Source organism: Gorilla gorilla, chromosome 4 (genome assembly GCF_029281585.2).
Source record: "Gorilla gorilla gorilla isolate KB3781 chromosome 4, NHGRI_mGorGor1-v2.1_pri, whole genome shotgun sequence".
Taxonomy (NCBI): domain Eukaryota; kingdom Metazoa; phylum Chordata; class Mammalia; order Primates; family Hominidae; genus Gorilla; species Gorilla gorilla.
In genome coordinates, this window is record NC_073228.2 from 11,152,697 (window position 1) to 11,177,251 (window position 24,555).

Here is a 24,555-nt window from a genome sequence, read left to right on the forward strand (position 1 = left end):
GGATTACAGGTGTGTGACACCACGCCCAGCTAATTTTTGTATTTTTATTAGAGACGGGGTTTCACCGTGTTAGCTAGGATGGTCTCGATCTCCTGACCTCGTGATCTGCCCATCTCGACCTCCCAAAGTGTTGGGATTACAGACGTGAGCCACCACACCTGGCCTAGACTGTTTTAGAAATAAAAACACAAGCCACAGACTTAGCAAAAATGTTCACAATATATAGATAGGACAAAGACTTGTGTCCAAAACACATGAAGGGCTCTTGAAGACAAACACCCACAATTTGAAAATTGGCAAGAGACTTGAACATCCATTTTATTAAAGAATATAAATTAATGGCCAATAGCAGCATAGGAAAAGCTGCTCTGGCATCATTAGGCAAATACAAATTAAAATAATAATGATATTGTGTTATACTTCGGTAAGATGGCCGGACGCGGTAGCTCAAGCCTGTAATCCCGGCACTTGGGTGGCCGAGGTGGGTGGATCACTTAAGTCAGGAGTTAGAGATCAGCCTGGGCAACATGGTGAAACCCCATCTCTACTAAAAATACAAAAAAGTAGCTGGACGTGGTGGCGCCCGCCTGTAATCCCACTTACTCAAGAGGCTAAGGCACGAGAGTTGCTGGAACCCGGGAGGCGGAGGTTGCAGTGAGCCGAGACTGTGCCACTGCACTGCAGCCTGGACAACAAAGTGAGACACCATCTCAACAAATAAAATTAAAAAACCCCCGAAAAGGCAGAATGCCAAGTGTCGACATGGATGCGCCACAACTGGCACGCTGTTGTTACTGGCAGGAACTCAGGTCAGTAAACCACTTTGGAAAACAGTTGGACAATTTCTTATAAAGTGAAACGTACACCTACCATATGACCAAGCAATTCACTCTCCGGTATTTATCCAGGAGAAATGAATATATATGCCCACACAAAGACTTGCACATGAATATTTACAGCAGCTTTGTTCATAACAGTCAGGACGGAAACAATTCAAATGCGCATCAACAGGTGAAACAAACTGTGACACACAGGATGACGGGCTGTTACTTACAATGAACAGGAACACACTACTGATACTCCCAACAAGGAGACATCTCAAAGGCATGATTCTGAGCCAAGGAAGAGACAGAAAAGAGCACATACTTTATCATTCTGTTTACAGAAAGTTCTGGAAACATCAAATCGAATGTATAGTGAGAAAACCCAGATCAATGGTTGCCTGGGCTTGAGGGATAAGGAGAGGGATTAACTGGGACAAGTACAAGGCGACACACGGGATATACGCTGACTGTGGTGTGGCTCCACGGGTACAGTGTCTGTCAAACTCATCAATTGTACAGTTCAAGTGGGTATATTTTATTGAATGCACCTCAAGAATGCTGATTTGAAAACGTGCTCTGTCACCCAAGCTGGAGTGCAGTGGTGCATCATGAGCCACTGCAGCCACAACCACTGGGACTCAAGTGATCCTCCCACCTCAGCCTCCCAAGCAGCTGGGACTACAGGGGCATGTCACCAGGCCCAGCTGATTTTAATTTTTTCTGTAAAGCTGGGGTCTTGCTATGTTGCTCAGGCTGGTCTTGAACTCTTGGTCTCAAGCAATTCTCATGCCTCAGCCTCCCAAAGTGTTGAGATTACAGGTGCACACCATCATGCCTAACTTTTTTTTTTTGGTAGAGATAGGGTCTTATCATATTGCCCAGGCTGGTCTTGAACTCCTGGCCTCAAGTGATCCTCCTGCCTCAGCTTTCCAAAGCATTAAGATTACAGGCATGAGCCACTGTGCCAGGCTTAGATTAGATTTTAGCAGGATGCACGATATAGTTTCTAAAGCAGGTCACTAAAACTATGGCCCAAGGACCACATCCAGCCTGAAGCATGTTTTCTTAAGGCCCCCAGGCTAAGAATGGTTTTTACATTTTTAAAGAGTTGTAACAATGGGAAGACTATGAGGCAGAGACCTTACATGGCCTGCAAAGTCTAAGGCATATACTATCTGGCAGTTAATGGAAAAAACAGGATGCTCAAAGTATAGTAAAGAATATAAAATTAACAAGCCAACAGAAGAGAAGAAAGGTGTAATAAAATTGCTAAATCAACTCAAAAGATGGTAAGGGAGGAGAAAAAAGAAAAGTTAAAAAAAAAAAGAAAAGTTAAAAAAAAAAAAGGGGCTTGGCCGGGCACAGTGGCTCATGCCTGTAACCCCAGCACTTTGGGAAGCCAAGGTGGGCAGATCACCTGAGGTCAGGAGTTCAAGACCAGCCTGGCCAACATGGTGAAACCCTGTCTGTACTAAAAATACAAAAAATTAGCCAGGTGTGGTGGTGCGTGCCTGTAATCCCAGCTACTTGGAAGTCTGACACAGGAGAATCACTTGAACCTGGGAGGTAGAGGTTGCAGTGAGCTTGAGATCGTGCTATTGCACTCCAGCCTGGGCGACAAGAGTGAGACTCTGTTCCCCTCGCTCCAAAAAAAAGGGTGGTGGGGTGGCTAGAATAAAAAGCAACAGGAAAAAAAAAAGGATGAAAAAAGGATGAAGCAAGTAGGAGGCAGACTTAAACCCAAATATGTCAATTACTACACTAAATGTAAACAAACTAAACACTTTAATTAAAACCAAAAATGTTCTGTCTCTATTTAAAAACAAAACTAAATAAAAGCTAACTATATTGCCAAGAAGAGATCTACCTTACATACATATGGATAAAAAAGATGCATTCTGCAAACACTAACCAAGAGACAGTTGTTCAGCTATGATACTATAAAAATGTGGACTCTAAGGCAAAAGGCATTACCAGAGATAAAGGGTGACATATCTTGATGATAAAAGGTTTGCTTCATTCTCCCAAGAAGGGTAAGTTGGTACGGTTAATCTGGCCTTCTTCAGTTCTGAGGGTTAATGCATGTGGTCAAAAGGGAAATGAGTTTTTAATTTAAAGTAAAATGTAAAAACTTGTCAAAATTATTTCTTCAACAAGAAAAGAAGAGGCTGTTAAGATACATGTATAAGCAAAAGAAAATTTAAAAAAAGAAAAAATCAAAGAAAAAAGATATACGTATAAGCAATATTCCTAATTAAAAATGGGACAGATTATAGGAAACCATAATATGGCACAGGGCTGATGATGGTAGAGCAGGGATTTGGGGCAAGGTTGTTCTTGGAAAACGACTAAGTATTCACAACACTGATGGTAACTAAAGTATAGGCAATTAAGGTGGTCAGTGTGTCTAGGTCCCCAGTTAACATAAGAGTAGAGATCATTTAAATAAGAAGCTTTCCAACTTTTTTGATCATGAGCCCTAGGAATATTTTTGGTGACCAGACAAACACACATACACAACCACATATAAAGATACATATTCACAGGTTCGTACCCTGTCCATGCCTCCAAACAACAGAAACAAAAAAGCAAACCAAAAAAGAGATACATGTTCAAGCAACAGGACCACGGAACACTTATCTTACTACGAAAACAATGACATTTTCTTCTTTTTTAAAATGCTGGCTGTGACCCACCTAACTGGTTTCATAGCCACTAATCAACCATGACTTGAAATTTGAAAAACATTGACTTAAATGAAGCAGTTGTTAATTTCTCCAGGAGGATATACTGGCTCAGGGTTACCGAAACGGTTTGGAGTGAACATGGCACCCGAGAGACATTAGAAACTAGAAAGTTCCATAATTCCACCCCTGCATAAGCTGACTGGTTTTTTAAAAACCACCAGAGGCGGCTTGTTTTTTAATGATTTTTAAAAATCTCTGCTCGGTTTCTAAATCACATGGTTCATATGCACAGTGCTGCCATCTCTTTGGATCCTGTCCTTCCGCATTTAATGATTCCCCTAGTACAAACTTCTGCTCATCTTTACTTGTGAAGTAAATGTAGGGTTGAACTCGGGAGGAAGTTTCCCTGACTTAACAGTAAGCAGAGTTAATATTACAGGAGATAATTCACCTTTTACCTGACTTACTATAGAACGACAAATTATTGCCCCTTCCTGGACTCAGTCAACAACAACAATGGACAGGAATGGCCACTCTGGAGGCTGCAAACAAAAACCACAGGGAGAGATGGGGCCACAGCGAGGTGAGGGGTAATTCCCCATTTTCTTATTCAACATGTTGATGACATAATGAAAAGCAGATTCTTTTTTATTAAACAGGCAGATTCCAAAGCCCATCAGAAAGACATGTGAGCCCATGTTTATTTTTGAAGCACTCCTGCAAAACAGATTTTCTGTGGGCTTCCCGGTGTCAGGGCCGACCTTCAGACAGACCTTTCCTGAGAGGCAGCTGCAGGAGTCACATGGGAGAAGCCACCTCCAAGGAGAGTCTCCTGAGAAGCTGCTGAAAGGCCTGCCACATCAAGAAAAGCAGCTCCTAAAATAAGGGGAAGCAGGACGGGCTCCAGCAGAGCTGGGGTTGGGGAGCACTTCCCTCCGGAGGCACTGGCCGCCTCCAGGCTGTCTCCAGATGCCACTCTCACCTGCACGCTGCATCTCATCAGGGAGCTTCTCTGCAAAAATCTGGCCTAAAGAGGGTGGGAGGGGAAGAGGGTGAGCTTCCAGGATGGGGCGTGGAGCTCTCCTGCTGTGGAAGTATCTTCCACAAACACTCCACGGTTCTGACAGAGATTGCCACCACCTTCCCCCGACTGTCCTGAGCTCATGTGGATCTTTCTGTCTCTGAAAAGATGCTGAAATCCCAGAGTCACTTCCTAGCCTGGTTGTAAATTGTCTCTTCCTGTGAATTTGTTAAAACACCCTAGGAAAGACAGTTTCCAAATACAGGCAGCCTTGTGTGGTTATGCCTGATTTCTGGGATAATCCTCTGAGGTTTTCCTGGTGGGCATGCATCACACAGAAGGTCAGCACTCCTCCTACCACTGGGCACCCGGGGCTTGAGTCAAAATAACCGGTCTCTCTTCCCATGCTGTACACGTCCCCTCATTTTGTCAGGTCCACATGGAACCCGCCCTTTGAGACCAGGCATCTTGATGCAGAAAACTCATGCCACTTTCCTCAGAATTGCACTCACAAACACGCAGAGGGACGTGAAGGGATGGACGTCCTTCCACACGCCAGCCGATGCAGAGTTGGGGGTGGTATCACACAGACCCGGCTCTGTCCTCCAGGCTCGGCCACTCCTAGCTGTGCGACTTTGGGCAGGTGAGTTAACCTCTCTGAGACTCAGTCACTTCATCTATAAAATGAAGGAAACACCTTCGCGTGGGCCTGGAGCTGTCTTCGGGGCTTGCTGCTGTCCTCCCTGGGACGGGGCGGGACAGGATGTCTTTGTCTCTGTAGATCTATGTTTTGCTTTAGGGAAACAGAGGGCAGGCAAGGAGCTCTCTTGCACTTGCGTCTTAATTGTCTTCAGCCCAACAATTCTTCCTATCTCGGGGAGGCACATTCTGGTCTCCAGAAACAGCCAGAAGACACAGCAGCTATACACGCGGCCACACTAAATCTGTTTGGGTCATCGTCCGTGGAAATAATCATAGAGATCTCTTAGCCTCTTCTAGCAAAAGGAGTGCTCGCCCGCCTTCTCAGGTGAGAACACCACGGCCCTCCTGCTGGCCGTCAGTTGCCCCCACCCCCTCTGCAAACGGAGCCACTAGTCAGGCTTGTGCCACTGCCCCTTCCGCGGCCACTGTGGGTCACGCCACTGATTCCTGGAGCAAAATGTCCTATGTAGGTAGCCATCAAGCTCCTAAGTGCCTCAGTTTCCCCATCTGATGCAGTGGTCTGAGTCCATTAAGAGCTGACAGGTTAGCGGTGTTAATTCTAAATACTGAAGCTACATATGCCTCTTTCAAAGAAGGCCCTTGCCACACAGCCCAAGCTCGTGCCTGGCTCAGAGGCTGTGGGGCTCCCCGTCTGGAACGCTGCCCCTGGTCCCGGCATGGCTGCTCCCGTCTGGCCAGGTGGTCTCAGTTCCAGTGTTGCCTCTTCATGGGCCTCATCAGGCTGCCCAATCAAAGAAGCATCCAGGCGCTCTTGCGTGTGATCACATGGCTCTCCGGGTACATTCACACTCCTCTTATGTGTGTTTCTTCCCCTGATCAGGATGTAAGTTAACGAGCAAGGACTTGGCTCCAGAGCCTCAGACAGGCCCTAGCACACAGCCAGTCCGCAGCAGATGTCTGCTGAATGAACGGTGAATGAACAAACGTGCTGAGAAACACAGGCGGGGTCTGAAAAGTGCGCTCGAGCCTGGAACCCGAGGCCCCGCTGACGAGCTGGCCGCTCATGCACAACATACTGGCTTCGAGGTCAGAAGACAACACACGCACATCAGAACGGGGAGGCCTTTCTCTGAAGGGCCACAGGGCACAGCGACCAGGCTCTGACAGAGGGGACCGTGCAGCACGGAGCAGCAAACTGAGAAGCCAGCAGCGGCGGCTGGGGGCAGACACAGGCTCCGCCACCGACAGGGGACCCTCGTGTGACTCTCTGTGACCCTGAGCAAGTTTCTCCACCTCCCTTGCCTCGGTTTCCAGAAGTTTAGATGGAGATGGCCTCAGAGGCTGCTCGCCAGGTGGCTGTGATGAGCACCGGAAAAGCTACCACACACCTGGGGTCCCCGGTTATGCCGGCGCCTCACGCCACACTGCTTTATCACCGATTGCAAGTCTGCAGCCACGCACATAGGAACGACGGCAGGGCACTGAGTCCTGCAGGATAAACAGATCCAAGGAGGCACCCCTGCCAGAAGAGGCACTCCAGGCACCCCACCAGAACCAGGGGTTGTGAGGAACCGAAGGGCCGTGTGGGCAATGGAGCTGGAGCAACAGACTCTCAGGGAAGGTTAAGGAGAAACGGCAGACTGGACAGAGGGAGGTGCACCTGCTGAACTATGACGCGTCTAGAAAAGAGGCATCAACGGGGGCTGAGCCTCATCCCGGTTATGCGGCCGCAGTGACGTGTGCCTCCATAGGTACTGAGCCGTCTGAGATGACTCCTACACAAAAGCAAAGGCCAACACCAGAAAGGACGGCCAAGGGGCACTGGCCAGGCACATGCTCAGCCTCACTGTGGCCTCTTCCTCGCTCTGCACCTGGGAGCCTGCCTTCAAGGAACCGAAGCTGCCCTCCAATCAAGCTGTGCTCCTGCATCTCCGCAGAGCGAGGGCTTCCTTTAGAGATATCCAGACACATGCATTTTCTTTTCCTTTTCTTTTTTTTTTTTTTTTTGAGATGGAGTCTCACTCTGTCGCCAGGCTGGAGTGCAGTAGCATGATCTCGGCTCACTCACTGCAACCTCTGCTTCCTGGGTTCAAGCGATTCTTCTGCCTCAGCCTCCCAAGTAGCTGGGACTACAGGTACACGCCACCATGCCCAGCTAATTTTTGTATTTTTAGTAGAGACGGTTTCACCATGTTGGCCAGGATAGTCTCGATCTCTTGACCTCATGATCCGCCCACCTCAGACTCCCAAAGTGTTGGGATTACAGGTGTGAGCCACCGCGCCCAGCCCACATTTTCTTTAGGATGCTGGGAGGTGCCGAGCCGTGAGGAGGTGGAGCGAATGCCACAGATGTTACAGCTCCATGCTCTGCGGCGCAGGCCTTTGTTTTGATGACAAAGACCAGGGTTTGGGTACCACTGTGAAGGAAATGGAAGATCTCCGTGCTGTGTGCAGGTTCCCTGGGGTGGCCTCTGAACCTCTCACATTCCCCTTTGGCTGCACGCCTGCAATTTCATCTCAGAACCAGCCTTTTCCACCCCTACCAATCCGGATGAGCTAAGGAGGCCTTGCTGGGGTGCACATCGAACGCGAAGGGGACCCGGTGCCCGTCTTCCCTCTGCCCGTGGGGGGACCTTAATGAGAGGCGCCCGGGCATAAGGACCCCCGTGCGCCTTGAGCCCTGGCATGGCGCGCATGGGAACGCTGAGGAGGCTGTGCTCGGGCAGGCAGGGGTGATCTTCTGCTAGGTGGCGGCGGTCCCCCGTTTCCGCCAATCACTCACCTCCCCCTCGCTTGGCGATCTCTTGGGTTTTGCTTCTACCTCTTCGTTTTTAAATCAGCATCTAGTGCCTCGTTACTCATCTCAGCAGTGACTGGCAGACGTTAATGAATTACTGATTTTCACCTTTACCAGCCAATATTGTATATTTATGTTGGAAAGAAAGGTACTTTTTGAATCAAGACTGGGATCTTTTGATAGTTTTCCTTTCAAACATAATCCATGTGTATGACTTCCCTCGATGAAGTGAATTCTAATCACAGCCGCTGTGCCTCTGACACAAGTGCTGCCCCCCCAAACCCTGTGCAGACCTTCTAGAGGTCTGGGCTCCTGTTGAGGAGCCCGTGCTCTGTTCACACAGCCCATGCCGAGGGGAAGGAGATGCAGGCTCCGGGGAGGCTGCCAGCAAATCCCTGTCCCAGCTTGTCCTAATGGTGTGGTGCTCGGCAGGCCCTGTGCTTGCTAGGTGCCTCAGTTTCCCCATCTTTTAAAAGGTAGATAACAACAGCACCCACCCTTGAAGGGCTCCAGGGAGGACTAAGAGGTAATGTTTGTAAAGGCCTCAGCACGGTGCCTGGCACCATGGGGGCTCAGTAAATGCTTCCTATGGTCACTATCATTCCCCAGGAAGCATGGATAGCCACATGCTCTCAAGCAGCAGCTCCCAGGTCTCCTTATATTTTCTGCACTGCATCCCCAGGCTCAGATGAGACAGAAGTCCCACAGATGGGAACCAGAGATAAGCTAACACAATGCTGAAGGTTTCAGAGCCAGAGTCAAACCCAAGTTCCAGGGCTGCGGGGCTGCAGCCCCGCACCTGCTGTCCCTGGGCCACACGGGGCAGCCGTGCTACCAGAGCCTCGGAAGCAGCAGCACACGGAGACTCACTTATTCACGACACTGGATTGTTAGCGGTTTAAAATATGCTGTGTACACAACCAATGTTAATCATGAGTAAGTTCTGGGTACGCTTTGAGCCTCCAGTGATCAGAATACTAACTAGCAGCCTCGTGGAACAGGTTCACATCTCTCAGGTTCCCCGGAGCTTTCTGAAAACCCTAATATTTCTAGCACTATTTAAGCGTTGCATTACTTTGTTTCAGGGCTGAAAAATGTCCCTTAATTTCCCGGCACGGATCTTATTGCCGATCTCTCAAAGGATTCAGAATATAAATATGTACTGCAGCAGCAACAGCTTATTCATCAGGCTGCTAGGTTAGCGTAGATAATTAGAAGCTGGGGGGGTCGCTCGAGGAAGGTTCACTATAATTTACTTCCAGACACAGCAGCTTAATTAGAAAACAGATTCCTCTCCTAGTTTTAAAGACTGCTAAATAATTATGCACAAACTGCCCGATCTTCTCTCCAGTCTTGTGCTGAGATGCCAAACAACGTGTTTTGCCCATCTGACAAGGATGGCGAAAGCTCGGAAGGGGTTAATACTGGATTTCCTGAGGAGCCTTGATTTTGAGTGCCGCTGTTTGAAATAAACCGCATTTATTTTGGAAGACATATTGTGCAGCAGTTCTGAGGAACGAAACCTCCCCACGTCTCCAGTGCTGACAAAGACGAGGATAATGATATGATTCGGGTTGGATTTCTGACCGTCTGGGGGCAGCAGGGACGCTGTGCCATGAAACTGCCACTGAGCGGGTGAGGAGGCCAGGTCGCAAAAGCCAGGCCTTCCAGAGGGCATGAAAGTGGTGCTGTGCCACACTTAGCCCCCAAACCCCAGACAGCGGGGTCCTGAGGCTCTCGGCCAGGGGGTCACCTGCCGTGCACTTACCCAACACCGACCCCTAGAGAGCTCTGGCCTGGCAGACCTGGCACACCAAGGGCCAGCTGTTGTAGGATGAGGGTACATCCTCTCAGATGGCAGCAGGCAAGGACACACGGGCATGGGGCAGATGCCTACCATGCAGGTCCGTGCGTGACAAACACAACTGCCCATCTGACACGTGTGTGCCGATCACCACCTGGCACCTGCAGCCTGCACTCAGGACCATCCTTCACACGCTCCCATCGAGGGTCGCCAGGGAGGGAAGGGGTGTGCAGGGCGGCCACCGGGGAGGGAGGGGGTGTGCAGAGCGTGAGGCAGACCTGGTTTTACTTCCTGCAGGTCATGAAGCTTGACGGAAACAAAAAGCCCGAGAACACAGGCCGGTTATTCTCCTTGCGTCACGTGACTCGTCAGGCTAGTCAGGTGGGACCCAGGAACCAACGTCGTCCTCACACTTAGTGGCAACAGAGGTATTCTCAAGGGCAAGAAATTTCTATGTGGTGAGTTGAGACAAAAGAATGAAACTGCTAAACTAGGTCTTCAGACTCCCTACAAAGCTGGCAAAAGCTAAAAGCAGATCAAGTCCAGCCCCAGCTAGTGTATGCGCAGGTACTGCAGACTCCCTGACATCTGCACATCCACACAATCTGTTCCGAATGTGCGTCACTCGAGATGTCACACACGTGTGTTCTAGGTGCTGTGTTGTGGTGGGGTTTCCATGCCCCCCGGTCTACAGTCCTTAGGATTCTGTTTACAATAATGAACTGCTAAAACATAAATGAAATCAGACTAAGCACGAGAGCCTGTTTCTGCCTGGTCTTAAAACTATAATTAAAAACAAGTTATCTCACCATTAACCTGGATCCAAGATCAGTTCATCTAACGAAGGCAGGGACGCCCAAGCAGGTTCTCTGGCTCTAGGTTCAAAGGTCATATCACGCTCGGGAGGGTCTTGGCAAAAAGGGCAGCAATGCAAATGCTTCCCCAGGGAGGTCATGCCGGCACAGATGTGAAAGTGATGGATGACTGTGTACGTTTTAATGTAGGTGTGACTCAGGGAACCCAGAGCTCCATCTCAGGTGGACAGGAGGACAGTCATGGTGTGCAGGGACACAGGGGTGTCACCCAGACAACCGTGTGGCTCTCACCCAGCACCCACTGACAGCTCTGCCAATAATGCACAAACGTTTTTATTAAAATCTCTCAACTATTCAAAAATTTATATATTTTTAAATATTCCCTGGGTACTTATAAATAAATTTTTTAGACACACGTGCTGCCTGGAGGGAGGCAGTGCCTTGGCCCCCCCTTGGCTCAGCCCTGTGGCCAGGAAGGCCACTCAGGTGAATGCGCATCACAGGGTGCCACTTCCAAGACCACACCCCTCCTGCTCCCACATGCGATGGGAGGAGTGGCATTGGAGGAGCGCCGTCCTGCTGACTCTGGAGCAGGGGTCAGGCGGTGACCCTCCAAATGTCAGCCCCGGAGTCTGGGAGGAACAATTCCCAAACCCCCTGAGGGACTGGTCTCCCAAGCAGGAGCAGGCAACTAACTTTTGATCACTGCATTTTAGGAAAGTGTTGAAAAAAACATACAAAAACTCAAAAGGTTTTGTGCATGTCAGATGTCTCCCTGGGAGGTGGCGTGGCCCTGCTGGCCACATGCTGTGACGCATGGGTGCCCTAACCGTGGTGTCCTTCTGTGTGGCATGGGCAAGGCGGCTCCAGAGGACATTCCACAGATGGTGGACACTGCTACGCTTCCAGCCCTGTAAGGAGGGAAGTTGGTTACAGGGTCTGCTTCCAGAAGATGACCTCTGGGCTTCCATGTCAGAGAGGTGACTCCCTTGCCCGGGGCACATTGGTGACAGGCACAGCCTGGAATTGCTGGGAGCTCATCCTCAAGCACCCTGGTCCCAGCGTCAACTCAGGGCAAGGGACACACAAGAACATCACAAACATGGCTGACATGTTTAGTGAAGGGAAATAAGGGGGAACTCAGTCTTGGCTGCCTGGAACACAGGGGTCGCATTCATCAGTAGAGCTTGATGATGATCTGCTTGTCTCTCAACTGTACCGCACGGCTGCTTTCTGAGTGGATCTGTCTCCCCTGACACGTGGGCTAGCGTTACGGGAGTTAACATATGCTGGTGGGACCCCCGTGGGAAAAAGGGGCCCTGAGGTAGTAGAAAGGCTGGCCAAGAGGGTCTGAGCCGTAGAGGTCACTGTAACCAAGATCAACATATTTCAAGAATAAATCTTCAGAAAATGATAAAGTATAAAAATAATGAGGCATTTTTTATAGGAGTGTCCTCTGACTATAAAAACCACAGCAGCATGGAAGACACTATTAAACATAGATGTGCTGAATTTTCTGCCTCACTTTGTAACTGCAAAATCCAATCTACTTATTAAAAACTTTTTTTTGGCTGGGCATGGTGGCTCACGCCTATAATCCAAGCACTTTGGGAAGCCAAGGCAGGAAGATCACTTGATTAAAAAGATCACTTATTTAAAAAGTAACTCATGTCCTTTGTAGATAATACAATATGCAAAAGACATGGCTGGGCACAGCGGCTCATGCCCATAATCCCAGCACTTTGGGAGGCCGAGGCAGGCAGATCATCTGAGGTCAGGAGTTTAAGACCAGCCTGGGTAACACAGAGAAACCCTGCCTCTACAAAAAAACCAAACAACCCAAAATAAAAATTAGCCAGGCAAGATGGCATGCACCTGCAGTCCCAGCTACTTGGGTGGCTGAGGTGGGAGGATCACTTGAGCTCAGGAGGTTGAGGCTACAGTGAGCTGAGATGGCACCACTGCATTCCAGCATGGGCGGCAGAGCGAAACCCTGTCTGGAAAAACAACAACAACAAAAAACACACAACCAAACAAACAAAAAACTTTTCTTATGAGACTTTAAACATAATTGGGGAACAAAATCCAAAAATTAAAAAAACATAAAAATAGCGTTTTTAAGCGGAGAAGTCACTGTGTCTATGCAAGTTAAAAACTGTCGTCCACTTGGAAATAGAGCTAATGGCAGCTGTGGCTGGGCACCTTTTGGAGCAAAGATCTGGATTTCTCCATTGCTGTATAATTCTAAAGTTTGGAATTTGTCCTGGCATAAAAAATGTAAATATAATTCAGCCACCCGCAATTTAACCTCTGTCACACTGTGAGGGGGAGGCACCACGGGAGTTCACCCTGTGGGTGCTGACGTGGATTGCAAGTGAAAGACACTAAAACAGGTGCTTCTGCTGAACTGCATTCAGAGAACAGTGGCTCAGACCCAAATCCACACACTTTAAGAAGTTATTCTCAATAAAGACTGAGGTGGCTACAGTGACTGTGATATGGTTTGGCTCTGTGTCTCTACCCAAATCTCATCTTGAACTATCATCCCCATGTGTCGAGGCGGGGACCTGGTGGGAGGTGACTGGATTATGGGAGTGGCTGTTGTCGTGATAGTGAGTTCTCACAAGATCCGATGGCTTAAAAGTGTGGCACTTCCCCTTCCCTGGTGTGCTCTCGCTCTCCTGCCATGTAAGACATGCCTTGCTTACCCTTCCCTTTCTGCCATGACTGTAAGTTTCCTGAGGCCTCCCTAGCCATGCAGAACTGTGACTCAGTTAAACCTCCTTTATTTATAAATTACCCAGTGTGATGGTTAATACTGAGTGTCTCCAAGTTCTTCAGCTTTGGGAGTCAGACTGGCTTCCTTGCTCCGCAGCTTGCAGATGACCTATTGTGGGATCTTGTGACCGTGTGAGTTAATATTAATCAATAAACTCCCCTTAATATTTATAGCTATCCTATGAGTTCTGTCCCTCTAGAGAACCCTAATACACCCAGTCTCAGGCAGAGTCTTGACAGCAGTGTGAGAATGGACTAAAACAGCCTGCTAAGCCATTCGTCTCAGCAATGGGCCTCGAGAGCACGGCCTCTCTGGCGCCTTGCCATCTCTCTCTAACTGTGGTGGGGCCAGGGCAACGATGCCTGGGAGTCGTAGGTGCCTCAGCTGATGGCAGATGGAGAGGCGTGGGAGACGCTTACAGAACTACAGGAATGTGGAGTGACAGCAGCCACCATCCAAGCTGCAGCTCTGGGAAGTGCTGAGAAGGCAGAAGTGTCTGGCAGGAGGCGGACACGGGCTGAGAGCCGAGGCCGTGTCAGGATGTGTGATGCCCTCGGCACTGCTGCTGCCCGATGAGACCCGAGTGGTGTCCATTCTGCAGGACAGAGACAGACCCAGAGGCAAGGAGGTGCCCAGTGAGTGTGGCTCAGAAGGGGTCAGGAGGGCCAGATGGAGCTGCTCGGACTCCAACGTCCATATTCTTCCCACCACACTCTCCTCCTCGTACCCCGAATCCCTAATCAGGGTGTGTTTTGAAAACTGCCTACTATTAACAGTTAATTGTCTCTTTTAAATTAAAAAATAAAATAAACCTTTAGCATTTAGCCACCTTCATAGCATCACTTGGCACAGGAGAAGGGGAGATGGAAGAAAGACGAGAACACTGCCCTAACCTCCAGCTGTCTGATCGCACTGGCTGAGAAGGGCCTTTGCTGCTGGGGAGGGAGGGGATGCACTGGTTCTGGGAAGAACACAAGTGGCTGCAAACACTAACGTCGTGATTTAGGGAAAGGGCGTCTGATGAAAATGACTAACATCCCACGGTAGATGGGGAAGGGTGTTTGCTTCTCTTTTTCAATCCTCACTCAATCCCGTTTTAATAATAAGAGTGAAGGTATCTTCCCAGAAACAACAGAGCATGCTGCTGTAGAATGCACTTCCTTTCCCAAATCCAGGTCTCTGTTTCCCTGCACCCCTCGCTCCCCAGGCCCATGGCCTGTTGTCCGCAGCGGTGGCCAGCCGTGTGCTGCATCTGCTCAGCACTCTCCGGCCTGCTTACTCTCGTGGTGTTTTTTTCCTCCCCTACATTATGTATTACTTTTACTTCAGTTGTCAAATAGCAAAATGACTTCTGCAGGTACACATGCTATGGATTGGAACGTGTGGGTGGATCTGTGGAACCACACCAGCATCAAGACATGACCCCCAGGCCCCTCCCGCTAGCCCCTCACAGCCACACTCTCCACCCCTCTAATCCCTGGCAACAGCTGATCTGTTCTCTGGCCCCATGTTCTGTCTTTCCCAGAAGGTCACAGAAAGGGAATCGGACCATGCGCCACCCTTGGAGATGGGCTTCTGACACTTAGTGTGATACTTCTGGGAACCGCCCGAATGGCGGTGTATATAGAAAGCCTGTCCCTTTTTCCTGTTGAGCAGAATTCCATCATACGGATGCACCACAGTCTGAATTCATTTGCCCTGGGAGGGACATTTTGGTTGCTTCCACCTTGGGGTAATGAACAGAGCTACCGTAAACATTCACGCACAGGTTTTTGTGTGATCCTAAGACTTCACTCTTCCAGGGTATATATCCAGGAGTGGGAATGCGGGGACATGTTGGCAGGTTTATGGACATTTATGAGAAACTGACAGTTCTTCCAGAGTGGCCGCACCATTCTGCATTCCCAGCAGCTGTGATGTGAGTTCTCAACACTGGGTTTGGTCAGTCTTTTAAATGTCATCCGTTCTAATAGGGACACAGTGCTGTCTCACTGTGTTTTAATTTGCATTACCTAATGGCTAATGATTTCCAGGATCTTTTCATAAGCATATTTGCCATCCCTAAATCCTCTTTGGTGAAGTGTCTCTTCATGTCTTTTGTCTATTTTCTAATTTTCTTTTCCCCTTTATTTTTGAGTTTTGAGATATCTTTATACATTCTGGATACAAGTGTTCTTTGTCAGATATGTGACTTGCAAATATTTTCTCCGAGTCTACAGCTTGTCTTTTCATATCAGCAGTGTCTTTCAGAGAGTAAACATTTTACATTTGGATGAAGTCCAATTTACCAATTTTTTTTCTTTTGTGAATCATGCTTAGGATGTCATGTTGCTGTGCACATTTTAAGTTTTGGAAAGAAACAGGGAGGCAGCTGGTTGTTCTGACACCAAAATCTTGTTCAAGGGAAAACCTCCGTGTGTTGGGCAGACCACAGTGGGGCTGTCCTGAGACCTGAGCTCTAGGCCAGCCCTGCCCGAACCAGGCAGAAAAGGCCACCCACGAGCTGAAGTGAACTAAATACCAGGTTCTCTTTCAGTAAAATAAGGTAGTTTGACTCAATAACCTAAAACAAATTTTTGTTGTCATCACTAGGTGATTTTTAACAGCCTTTTTGCTCTGGAGATGTGGAGCTTATGGCGCTGTCTGAGCTCATGTGGCTCAACACGCGCTGGCAGGGCTCTGTCCGGAGTAGCCACAGACACAGGTGACCGGGGGGGATGGGACAACACACAGCAGCCATCCAGGATGGAGACGAGACACTGTCCCACACGGAGATGGAGGTGTGGGCAAGGCTTGGGCTCCTGCTACCAGGCGGAGGAGAAAGGATACTGCGGCCCTCCCACCTCCAGAGGAAACCATGGAAATAGCCACAGGGAGGCACGACAAACAGAAAACACCAGGATAGTTTTCACCCAAGAGCTGCCTGAATAAGCCAACCCAGCAAGGATAAAATATAACTGCTGAAATATTAATGGATATGGTTTATTTAAGAAATTAGATATATAATATATATACACGGGTTAAGTGTCCCTTTATCTGAAATGCTTGGAACCAGAAGCGTTTCAGATTTCGAATTTTTTCAGATTTTGGAGTATCTGCATTATACTTACCAGTTAAGTTTTTTGGATTTATCACTAATCCGAAAACATGAAGTCCAAAATGCTCCAAAGAGCATTGTTTCTGAGTAGCACGTCAGTGCTCAAAAAGTTTCCGATTTTGGCCTGGCACGGCCAGAATCACTCACGCCTGGAATTCCAGCGCTTTGAGAAGCGGAGGTGGGAGGATCGCTTGAGGCCAGGAGTTCAAGACCAGCCTGGCCAATACAGCAAGATGCCCTATTTTTTTTTAATTCATTAAAAATTTTTTTTAAAGTTTGATGCATTTCTGATTTTGGATTTTTAGATTTGGGATACGCATCCGGTGTGTGTGTGGGGAGGGCGCAGGGGTGGCGGGGGCAATATATACGTTACAGGTAATAGAGAGCTCTAAAACTCAGAAAACAGAGGGGGAAATAAAAGCCCCAAAGAAAGCGCACAGCAATACCAGTGAACAGATCTCAAGAACAGCTTCCCAAAACTGCAATCTCGTCAGGGAACCAAACCAACCAGAAGGGGAGGGGAGCACAGATCATCTAGTCCCATTTTTTTTTTTTTTAAAGTTATTTTCCATGTGATGCTTCTCAGAGCCTCCACTATCTGTTTAGCCTTTGGAAACAGTCTTCTAAGTCACAGCTGGCACTGTTTGGAAAGCCTCTGGGCACTGAGCTCTGTTAGGGACCCATGCTGAGGACTGCTCACTTAGCACATCTGGTAGACCACTCCACATCAGGACCAGTGTTGCTTCCCCAGCCTTCCTACTGGCCACACAGCCACCTTCCACGGTGGGAGTGAACCACGACGGAGCTCACCGTGCCCTCACGAAGGTTTACACATAATATTCTTGCATTTTCCCCCTGATACACAAGGCAAGCACGTTTTTACAAGAGAAACTTGGAAGTGGGGTTGCTTTTCCTGCCTAATTTAGTAAATTCAGGCCCTAATATTAAGATATAACTTTGTATATTAAGATGTAGAAAACAATTATCTTGCATGTTAATTCTAGAAGAAATGGGGTTCTGAGCCAAAGGGTTTAAAATAACTCCAAAGTTCTTCCATACTGCCCGGATGACTCAGGATGAGTCACGATGAATCCGATGCACAAACAAACAGAACAAGGCAGTGCAGGCCACGCTCCGGGTCCTGAGACACCACTTCAGATCCAAAAAGATCACACGAGGGACAGACGGGTCGGCCAATGGGACTGGAAGGATTATGGGAGGCAAGTGCCATTGACTCTTCATAGGAGGCCTGACTAAATCCCGTCACTTCATCGCTCAGGTTCTGAAATCAGTTTGCCCTGAGATAGTAAAACGGAAACTGGATGGAGACAGGTGGGGAGGGGATGGAAAGTTACAGAATATTAAAGGGACAGTTTCAGAAAATAAGGTAAGAACTAGCTATGATCTAGCTATCATTTCAGTGGCAGCAGAAATGATTTGTATGCGAAGTGGTATGTTCTTGCTTTGGCTTAAAGTCTGGAGACTTTTTAAATGTTCAAAGGAATTCAGCTTTTTATTATTTTTCTTTTCATATGGCCCATGTTTGGTTATCTCCTGCACTAAGCCCCAGTGTGACAATCACAAACACAGCCTTAATCAGAGAACAAAAGAACACAGCCACATGAAAGGGAACATGCCATGCTGATAGAAAGTACTTCTGAGAAGCAAGAGCCTTCAAAAAGGAAAAGAAACTCATCAGATCCAGAGAGCCACAAGAGCTTAAAAATCCTACTTACTTTTCTATCAAATCCAGTGTGACGCCAGGCACCAGACTGACACATTTCTGCATGCAAAACCTGCAGAGAAAGAAAAGAATGTGAACGGCACGAATGGAACAGTCACCCAGGAAATTCAACAGGCCTGCAGAAAAAGGAAAGAGTTAAAGGTGGGGACAGGGACTACCACGGTGAACAAGTACACTTAGATTTCCTTAATTCGGCAGCTTTTAGATTTGTAAAGAAAATCTCATTGCCATTCTGTCAAGGCGTGAGACTACAGAGCTGCCACAGTGAGTTGTCAGGAGAAAGGAGAGAAGCCGTTTGCAGCCACATGAAGCCCGGTCCCTGGAGAGGAGCGCCGAGATGCTTAATAAAGCTCAGTCTCCAAACAAGATGCTGGAGTGGACTGGACCTGCCACTTCTTTCCTTCTTAAGGAAGTGAGCTGAGGAGACTGCTGGAGTAGAATAAATGAGTAGCCTCAAGACACACAAAAGAAATGCAAATTCAATTATATCATGTTCATAATCATAAAATCCCACAGGTCAGAGCTGGGTTCATGTCTGAGGCAGGTCCATCCTTAGGAGCGTGTATGGACCTGGACAGGCTTTCTCTAATGTGGCGCCAACAGGAGGTAGGAAAGCATCTCTCCTCCCATCCGGGCTACTGGCATACAGTGGGGCAGAATCGAGGCAGCAGAGTAAAAAGGCAATGCAGTATTTTTAGTAGGAGAAATGCAAAATGTTTAATTCACCTACTTTTAAAATTAAGAACAAATAACACCCCTTAAAAACATAATGGCAGGTGCAGAGCAAGTATGCACATCTCCAAAACACACTCGCGGACTGTTGGCTGGAAGTGAGTGATGGCAGAAGTGTTGGCTGGAAGTGAGTGATGGAGAAGGACAGTGGCCCAGGGGAGGGTGCAGTGCAAGGGTCAGGCACGTTCGGGGGAGACGTGGAAGTAACTCCTCTATGGGGGATGGTAGACCCAGGAGGGTACCCATAGCAGTGGGATAGGAAATGGGAGAAAAAGACACAGAGGAACTGAGAGATCCAGAACCAGGAAGACAACGAGCCAGAGGTGTGAAGACAGTCTCACTTTTGCAGCCCTGCAGGGCGAGGTGAGGCTGAGCTGGTCATCCTGGACCCCATGCATGGCTGCCAGCCACACTCACTCTCTCAAGAAGTGATACCTGGCTCAGCCAGCAGAGAGGAAGTTATATTCTTGGTTGTGGCTGCAGTAGTCAGTGTTTTATCGTTCAAAGAGCTGAGAAAATAAAAGTGAGGCCCACGTTTGCCTGAAGCTAGAGAGCAGCCCTTTCCCACGGCGTCAAGTGCCCCGTGTGGCCCCAATGCTTCCCCGAGACAGTCAGTGCCACTCTGAGTGGTCTCCTCTGCTGGCTTCACTTGCAGATGCTCTCCTCAGCCATGCCCAGACACCTCTGCACCATCGCAGACACATGCAGCTCCTACGGTGGTCCCAGGCAAACCAGAATTTCTCTGTGGATAAAAATGATCTACAGGAAATGCATTTTCAAATCTGAGTCCTATGTGAACCATGCTACTTTGTCTTTTTATCCATAATGTACTTACTGATTGAGATTTCTAGAGTCCAGTAATGACAGAATCACTTGTATCAGACTAATCCTTTTGCCAATAATGATAAGCTCTGGACAAAATATTAAAAAGCCATTTGAAAATTCTGAACAACAAACAAATGCAGGCAGGAAGGCAGGAAATGGAAGGGCCGTGACCCTTAGAAAATGAGAGTAACTCTGCATGAATCACTTTCATCTGGCTTTTCCCAAGGGTGCTCCTCACTCACAAGTCATGTGGGGGATAGCATGCAACTGAAAGGCAGCAGCCTTACTGGGTTGAGACCATGCTCAAGGCTGCCTGGATATTGCAGGCAAAAGCCCTAGGAAGAAGGGAGCCAAAACCCGCGTGTAAACCTTCCCCGAGTCGGAGGCTGGCTCCTGAAGGGCACGCACACAGGATAATATTCCCAGGATCCCCATGGAGGACAGCAGGAAGGTTGAAAACGCAGAGTAGAGATTTTGACATCTGCTTGCCACTGTGAAGACAGAGAAGATCAGGTCCTGCCAAACTACAGGGCTTGATCACATCTGAGGACATGGACACCCCAGAGGGATTACCAACCACACCTTAGAACTAAGATCAAAGCCAAAAGAGCCTAGTCCTATAACGAAGCCTCTACAAGATCAGTGTAACCGCCCAAAAGAAAATAACAGAATCTAGAATGTCTACAATGCCTCATCCACAACAGATAGTATACTATCTAAAATCAAGAGAAAAAACAGTCAATAAAAACAGATTCATAGTTGGCCAGATATTGGAATTAGTACACAGAGACTTACACATTATAAAAATAATTATTGGCTGGGAGATAAGCATATTATAAATTCAGTGAAAATATAATGTTCCCTTAAATAAAAAATTAAAATGGGAATATCATGCAACTTTATTATAGCATGGCTATATGAATAAGAGTAGCATGGATAAATCAGTCACTGATAGTATGCAAACTTCATTTTAGCCAAAAATGTAAATTCTCTTTATGCCAGAATTGCTAACAACTGGTTTCACATTTTATACGATTTCTTTCATTCACCTACATTAGAGTGTTGCTGAGCAATGAAAGGTCAAAGAGTGGGCAAAGGCAGAGGTAATAAAAATGGCTCAAAAAACCCACAAAGCTGAATATAATGATAATATAACATAGCTGTTGCTTATTTAGTGCTTATTATTTGGCGACCATTGTTCTGTCTTTTATACTGATTTTTTTAATCGTCACATTCTGTGAGGTATTATGATATACAGAGGAAGAATATCATAAATTAGGTACATCATAGTGAAGATCAATAATATTAAAAAGACAATGAAAATACATACAAAGCTTCCAGAAACAAAGAGTAGATCACATTCAAAGAAACAAGAACCAGATTAACACAGGATGCAGGAAGACAGTGGAGCGGTGTTTTTATTTTTATCAGATTAACGCAGGATGCAGGAAGACAATGAAGTGGTGTTTTTATTTTCATTTATTTATTTTATTTATTTTTGAGACAGAGTCTCGCTCTGTCACCCAGGCTGGAGTGCAGTGGTGTGATTTTGGCTCACAGCAACCTCTGTCTCCTGGGTTCAAGTGATTCTCCTGCCTCAGCCTCCCGCCACCATGCCCGGCTAATTTTATATTTTTAGTAAATGTGGGGTTTTGCCATGTTGGTCAGGCTGGTCTCAAACTCCTGAACTCAGGTGATCCACCCGCCTCAGCCTCCCAAAGTGCTGGGATTATAGGTGTAAGCCACCACCCCCAGCTGGTGTTTTTAATTTACTGAAGAAAAGGAAGCTAAAACCTAGAATTTTGTATCCAGCCAAACTGTCATTCAAATGTGTGAGCATGACAAAAATACTCTCAGAGGCACATATGGCCTCAGAAGACTTGTCACAAAAAGACTCATGAGGAAGACACTTTCAGATGACAAGCTAAAGTTAGAGGGGAGAAAACTCCAAGAGACGCTGAAGGAGATCTATGAAGTAATGATGACACACAAACTTGTTAACATTTGTAGTCGTCTTAAAATGAAAAGCAAAAAGGTGGGGGCAATATCCATCATAACCAGGATTGAAAACCTAGATATAAATCCACAAGAGCATTAAAAATCCAATAGAAAAATGGATGAACAGACATCTCAAAGATGAGGACATAACTATGGCCACTGAACGTGAGGAAATGTTCAACATCATGCAATATGAGAGAAATGCAAATCAAGGCTACACGAGATATCATTCTAAACCTACTCAGCAAAAATGTACAAGAATGGCAATGCCAAGAACTAGAAAGGATGTGGATCATAGGCTGTCTCCATCACCACTGTAGGAGTGTAAAATGGCACAACCACTGGGAAAGCACCTTACCATGATCCCTTAAAACTGAACGTTCCTATACACTATGATCCGGCAACTCTGCTTTTCAATATATATGAAATTCTTGCATGTGTTCAAAAGAACACACAGAAAAGAATGTTCAAAGTTTTTCTGTTGGTAATAGCAAAAATAAAATACAATACACCAAAGCAAAGCAAAACAAACAAATAAAGGAAGAAGCTGAAAAAGCTCAAGTGTCCATTAAGGAGTAGCAGGTACACACAGTGTGGCATATTCGCAGAGTGGAATATTACAGGCAGTTAGAGGGGGGTACTCTAGCTAAACACACATCAATATGGAGGAACATGAGCAACACAATGCTAAGTGGGAAATGTCCACATTCCAACCAAAAGTATTCTTTTAAAAGAGTCCTCAAAATCACATTCAGCACTAAAGCCTTTAATACATTTAAAATCTGAAAGAAAAGTAATGGTCTTAATGAATACACACAGATGCATAGTAGCAATGTAGAAAGGCCATGGAAGGGATGATGAGCCCGGCACTCAGGGCAGTGGTCACGGGGCGGGGGCGGCAGGTGCGTGTGCATCAAGGGCGCCCTGCGTGGTGGGCGCAGGTCATCATCAAGGGCTGGGTTTTGGTTGGGTGGTAGTTTGAGGAAACCCATTATGCTATAAAAATACCTGTTAATTAACTGCTTAAAAGGAGGCCAAATATGGACTAGTGATGAGTGTGGCATGAAGCAAGAATTATGACTGATCCAGGCTGGGTACGCAAACAAGTGGCTTCAAGATTTTTATGATGTTAAATTAAGTTTCGCCTAAAGGCTGCCTCCGTACCTGTTTTATGTTTGGCCTAATGGTTCCATATACATGGTGAACTGTAACCCGACCTGATGCATAAACAGCCTGGTCTTGTGACAGGCAGCTGAGTCTCAGACTACCACAGGCAGCCAACTGTTGGAACTGGGCTCAAGCAAGGCAGACCCCTGCGGTAGCCAATCCAGCTGCTGTGGCTCTTCCATTCTCCGGAGCCACTTTCGTTTCTGCCCATGAATGGTATCCAGCCACATGGCAGTGCTGGAGTCACTCTGAACTTACTCTGGTTCTGGGGCTGCCTGATTCAAGAATGGTTCTTTGCTCAATTAAACTCTGTTACATTCAATTTGCGTAGAGTTTTCTTTTAACAATGAAGAACAAATTAATGTTCAGCTCGGTAACCTTGTCAAATATCATACAAATAACTATCGAATGCTGTTTTCATTTTTGAGAATGAAAATTCCTTTGTTTCCTCCTAATTAAAAAAACCCCACATGTATTTACCATAAAAAAGTGAAAAATTTGTATAAACCCACCATGTTGAGATAGCTTAGCATTTTCATATTTATCTTTTACACAACACTGAATCATGCTGATTTATTTTAGAATAAAAGCAAATGGCGGTCACTATAAAAACCCAAATCATACAGACATGTGTCATGCAAAAGTGCGTCAGTCTAACTTTCACTCTCCCACCCCACTGTGCAGAAGCGGCCTCTGCTATGACCTTCAGGACTTGGTCCGGGCATATACAGTCATCCCTGGGTATCCCTGGGGGACCGGTTCCGGGACACCACCACCCACCCCACCTAGCCACTCCTCTCCCCATGGACAGACGCTCTATGAAAACTCCTGAACAAGGAGAGCTTCCCGGTTAGAAGGTGAACACACGATGTGCTGGAGTGTGGCACCCCCCTGCTCTCGCCAACATGCAGAGTCCCCCCTTCTCTAGTGGTGAAGACATAAGTGGCTTCCCTGGAGGTCTCGCTATCAGCATTCCCTGTGCAGTTCCTCGGCAAAGGAGAGGAAAAGGCCCTCAAAACACATCCCCATCATGACTGTCATTGTCACTGTGAGAGCTGATCATACAAACTGGGTCATTCTTGTCATACCCAACTCAGTCAGAGTCAAGGGGCCGGGGGAAAGCACTCGGGCCACAAAACATTCCTCCAGGAATGTAGTTCTCTGCCAGCCTGGCCACGGAAACTGCCTGCTGCCACTTGAAAGCAGTTTTCACTAATGGCAACCGACACAACCTGCTGTGACTCGAGGACTCATTTCACCCACTCACCAGTCGGGAACCTGCCAGCTCCCCAGAAACCTCACTAGTGCCGAAGAACCTTCTCAAAGAGCAACACGAAACAGTTCTCCTCTTTATAAAACTGCCAACCTTTTATTTGTTCATCAAGATATACTGAAGACCACCTGGTCTGCCTGTATGCCTTCAACTGTAAATCTTGCTTCCCAAATAAAATGTTTTACATTTAGAGATCCATCACTATATTTTATCTGACTTTGACTCCAGTCCCTAATATCCCTGCTCATTTTTAGCCTTTGGTAGTTGCTTTTCTGTATCCTGACCAGAGCTTTTCGTTGTAATGAGCGGGACAGAGAGGCTGTAGGTGG

At 47.2% G+C, this 24,555-nt stretch overlaps 1 protein-coding gene across 6 annotated transcripts in view; it reads right to left on the reverse strand.

Annotated features, from left to right (window-relative positions):
* Positions 1-24,555, reverse strand: part of RPTOR (regulatory associated protein of MTOR complex 1) — a 422,339-nt gene that overhangs the window by 157,895 nt on the left and 239,889 nt on the right. For all 6 annotated transcript variants that reach the window (XM_055389503.2, XM_063705761.1, XM_055389504.2 and 3 more), the window contains one exon: positions 18,224-18,283. In XM_055389503.2, the coding sequence (XP_055245478.1) occupies positions 18,224-18,283 (60 nt within the window). The remainder of the gene's footprint in view (positions 1-18,223; positions 18,284-24,555) is intronic.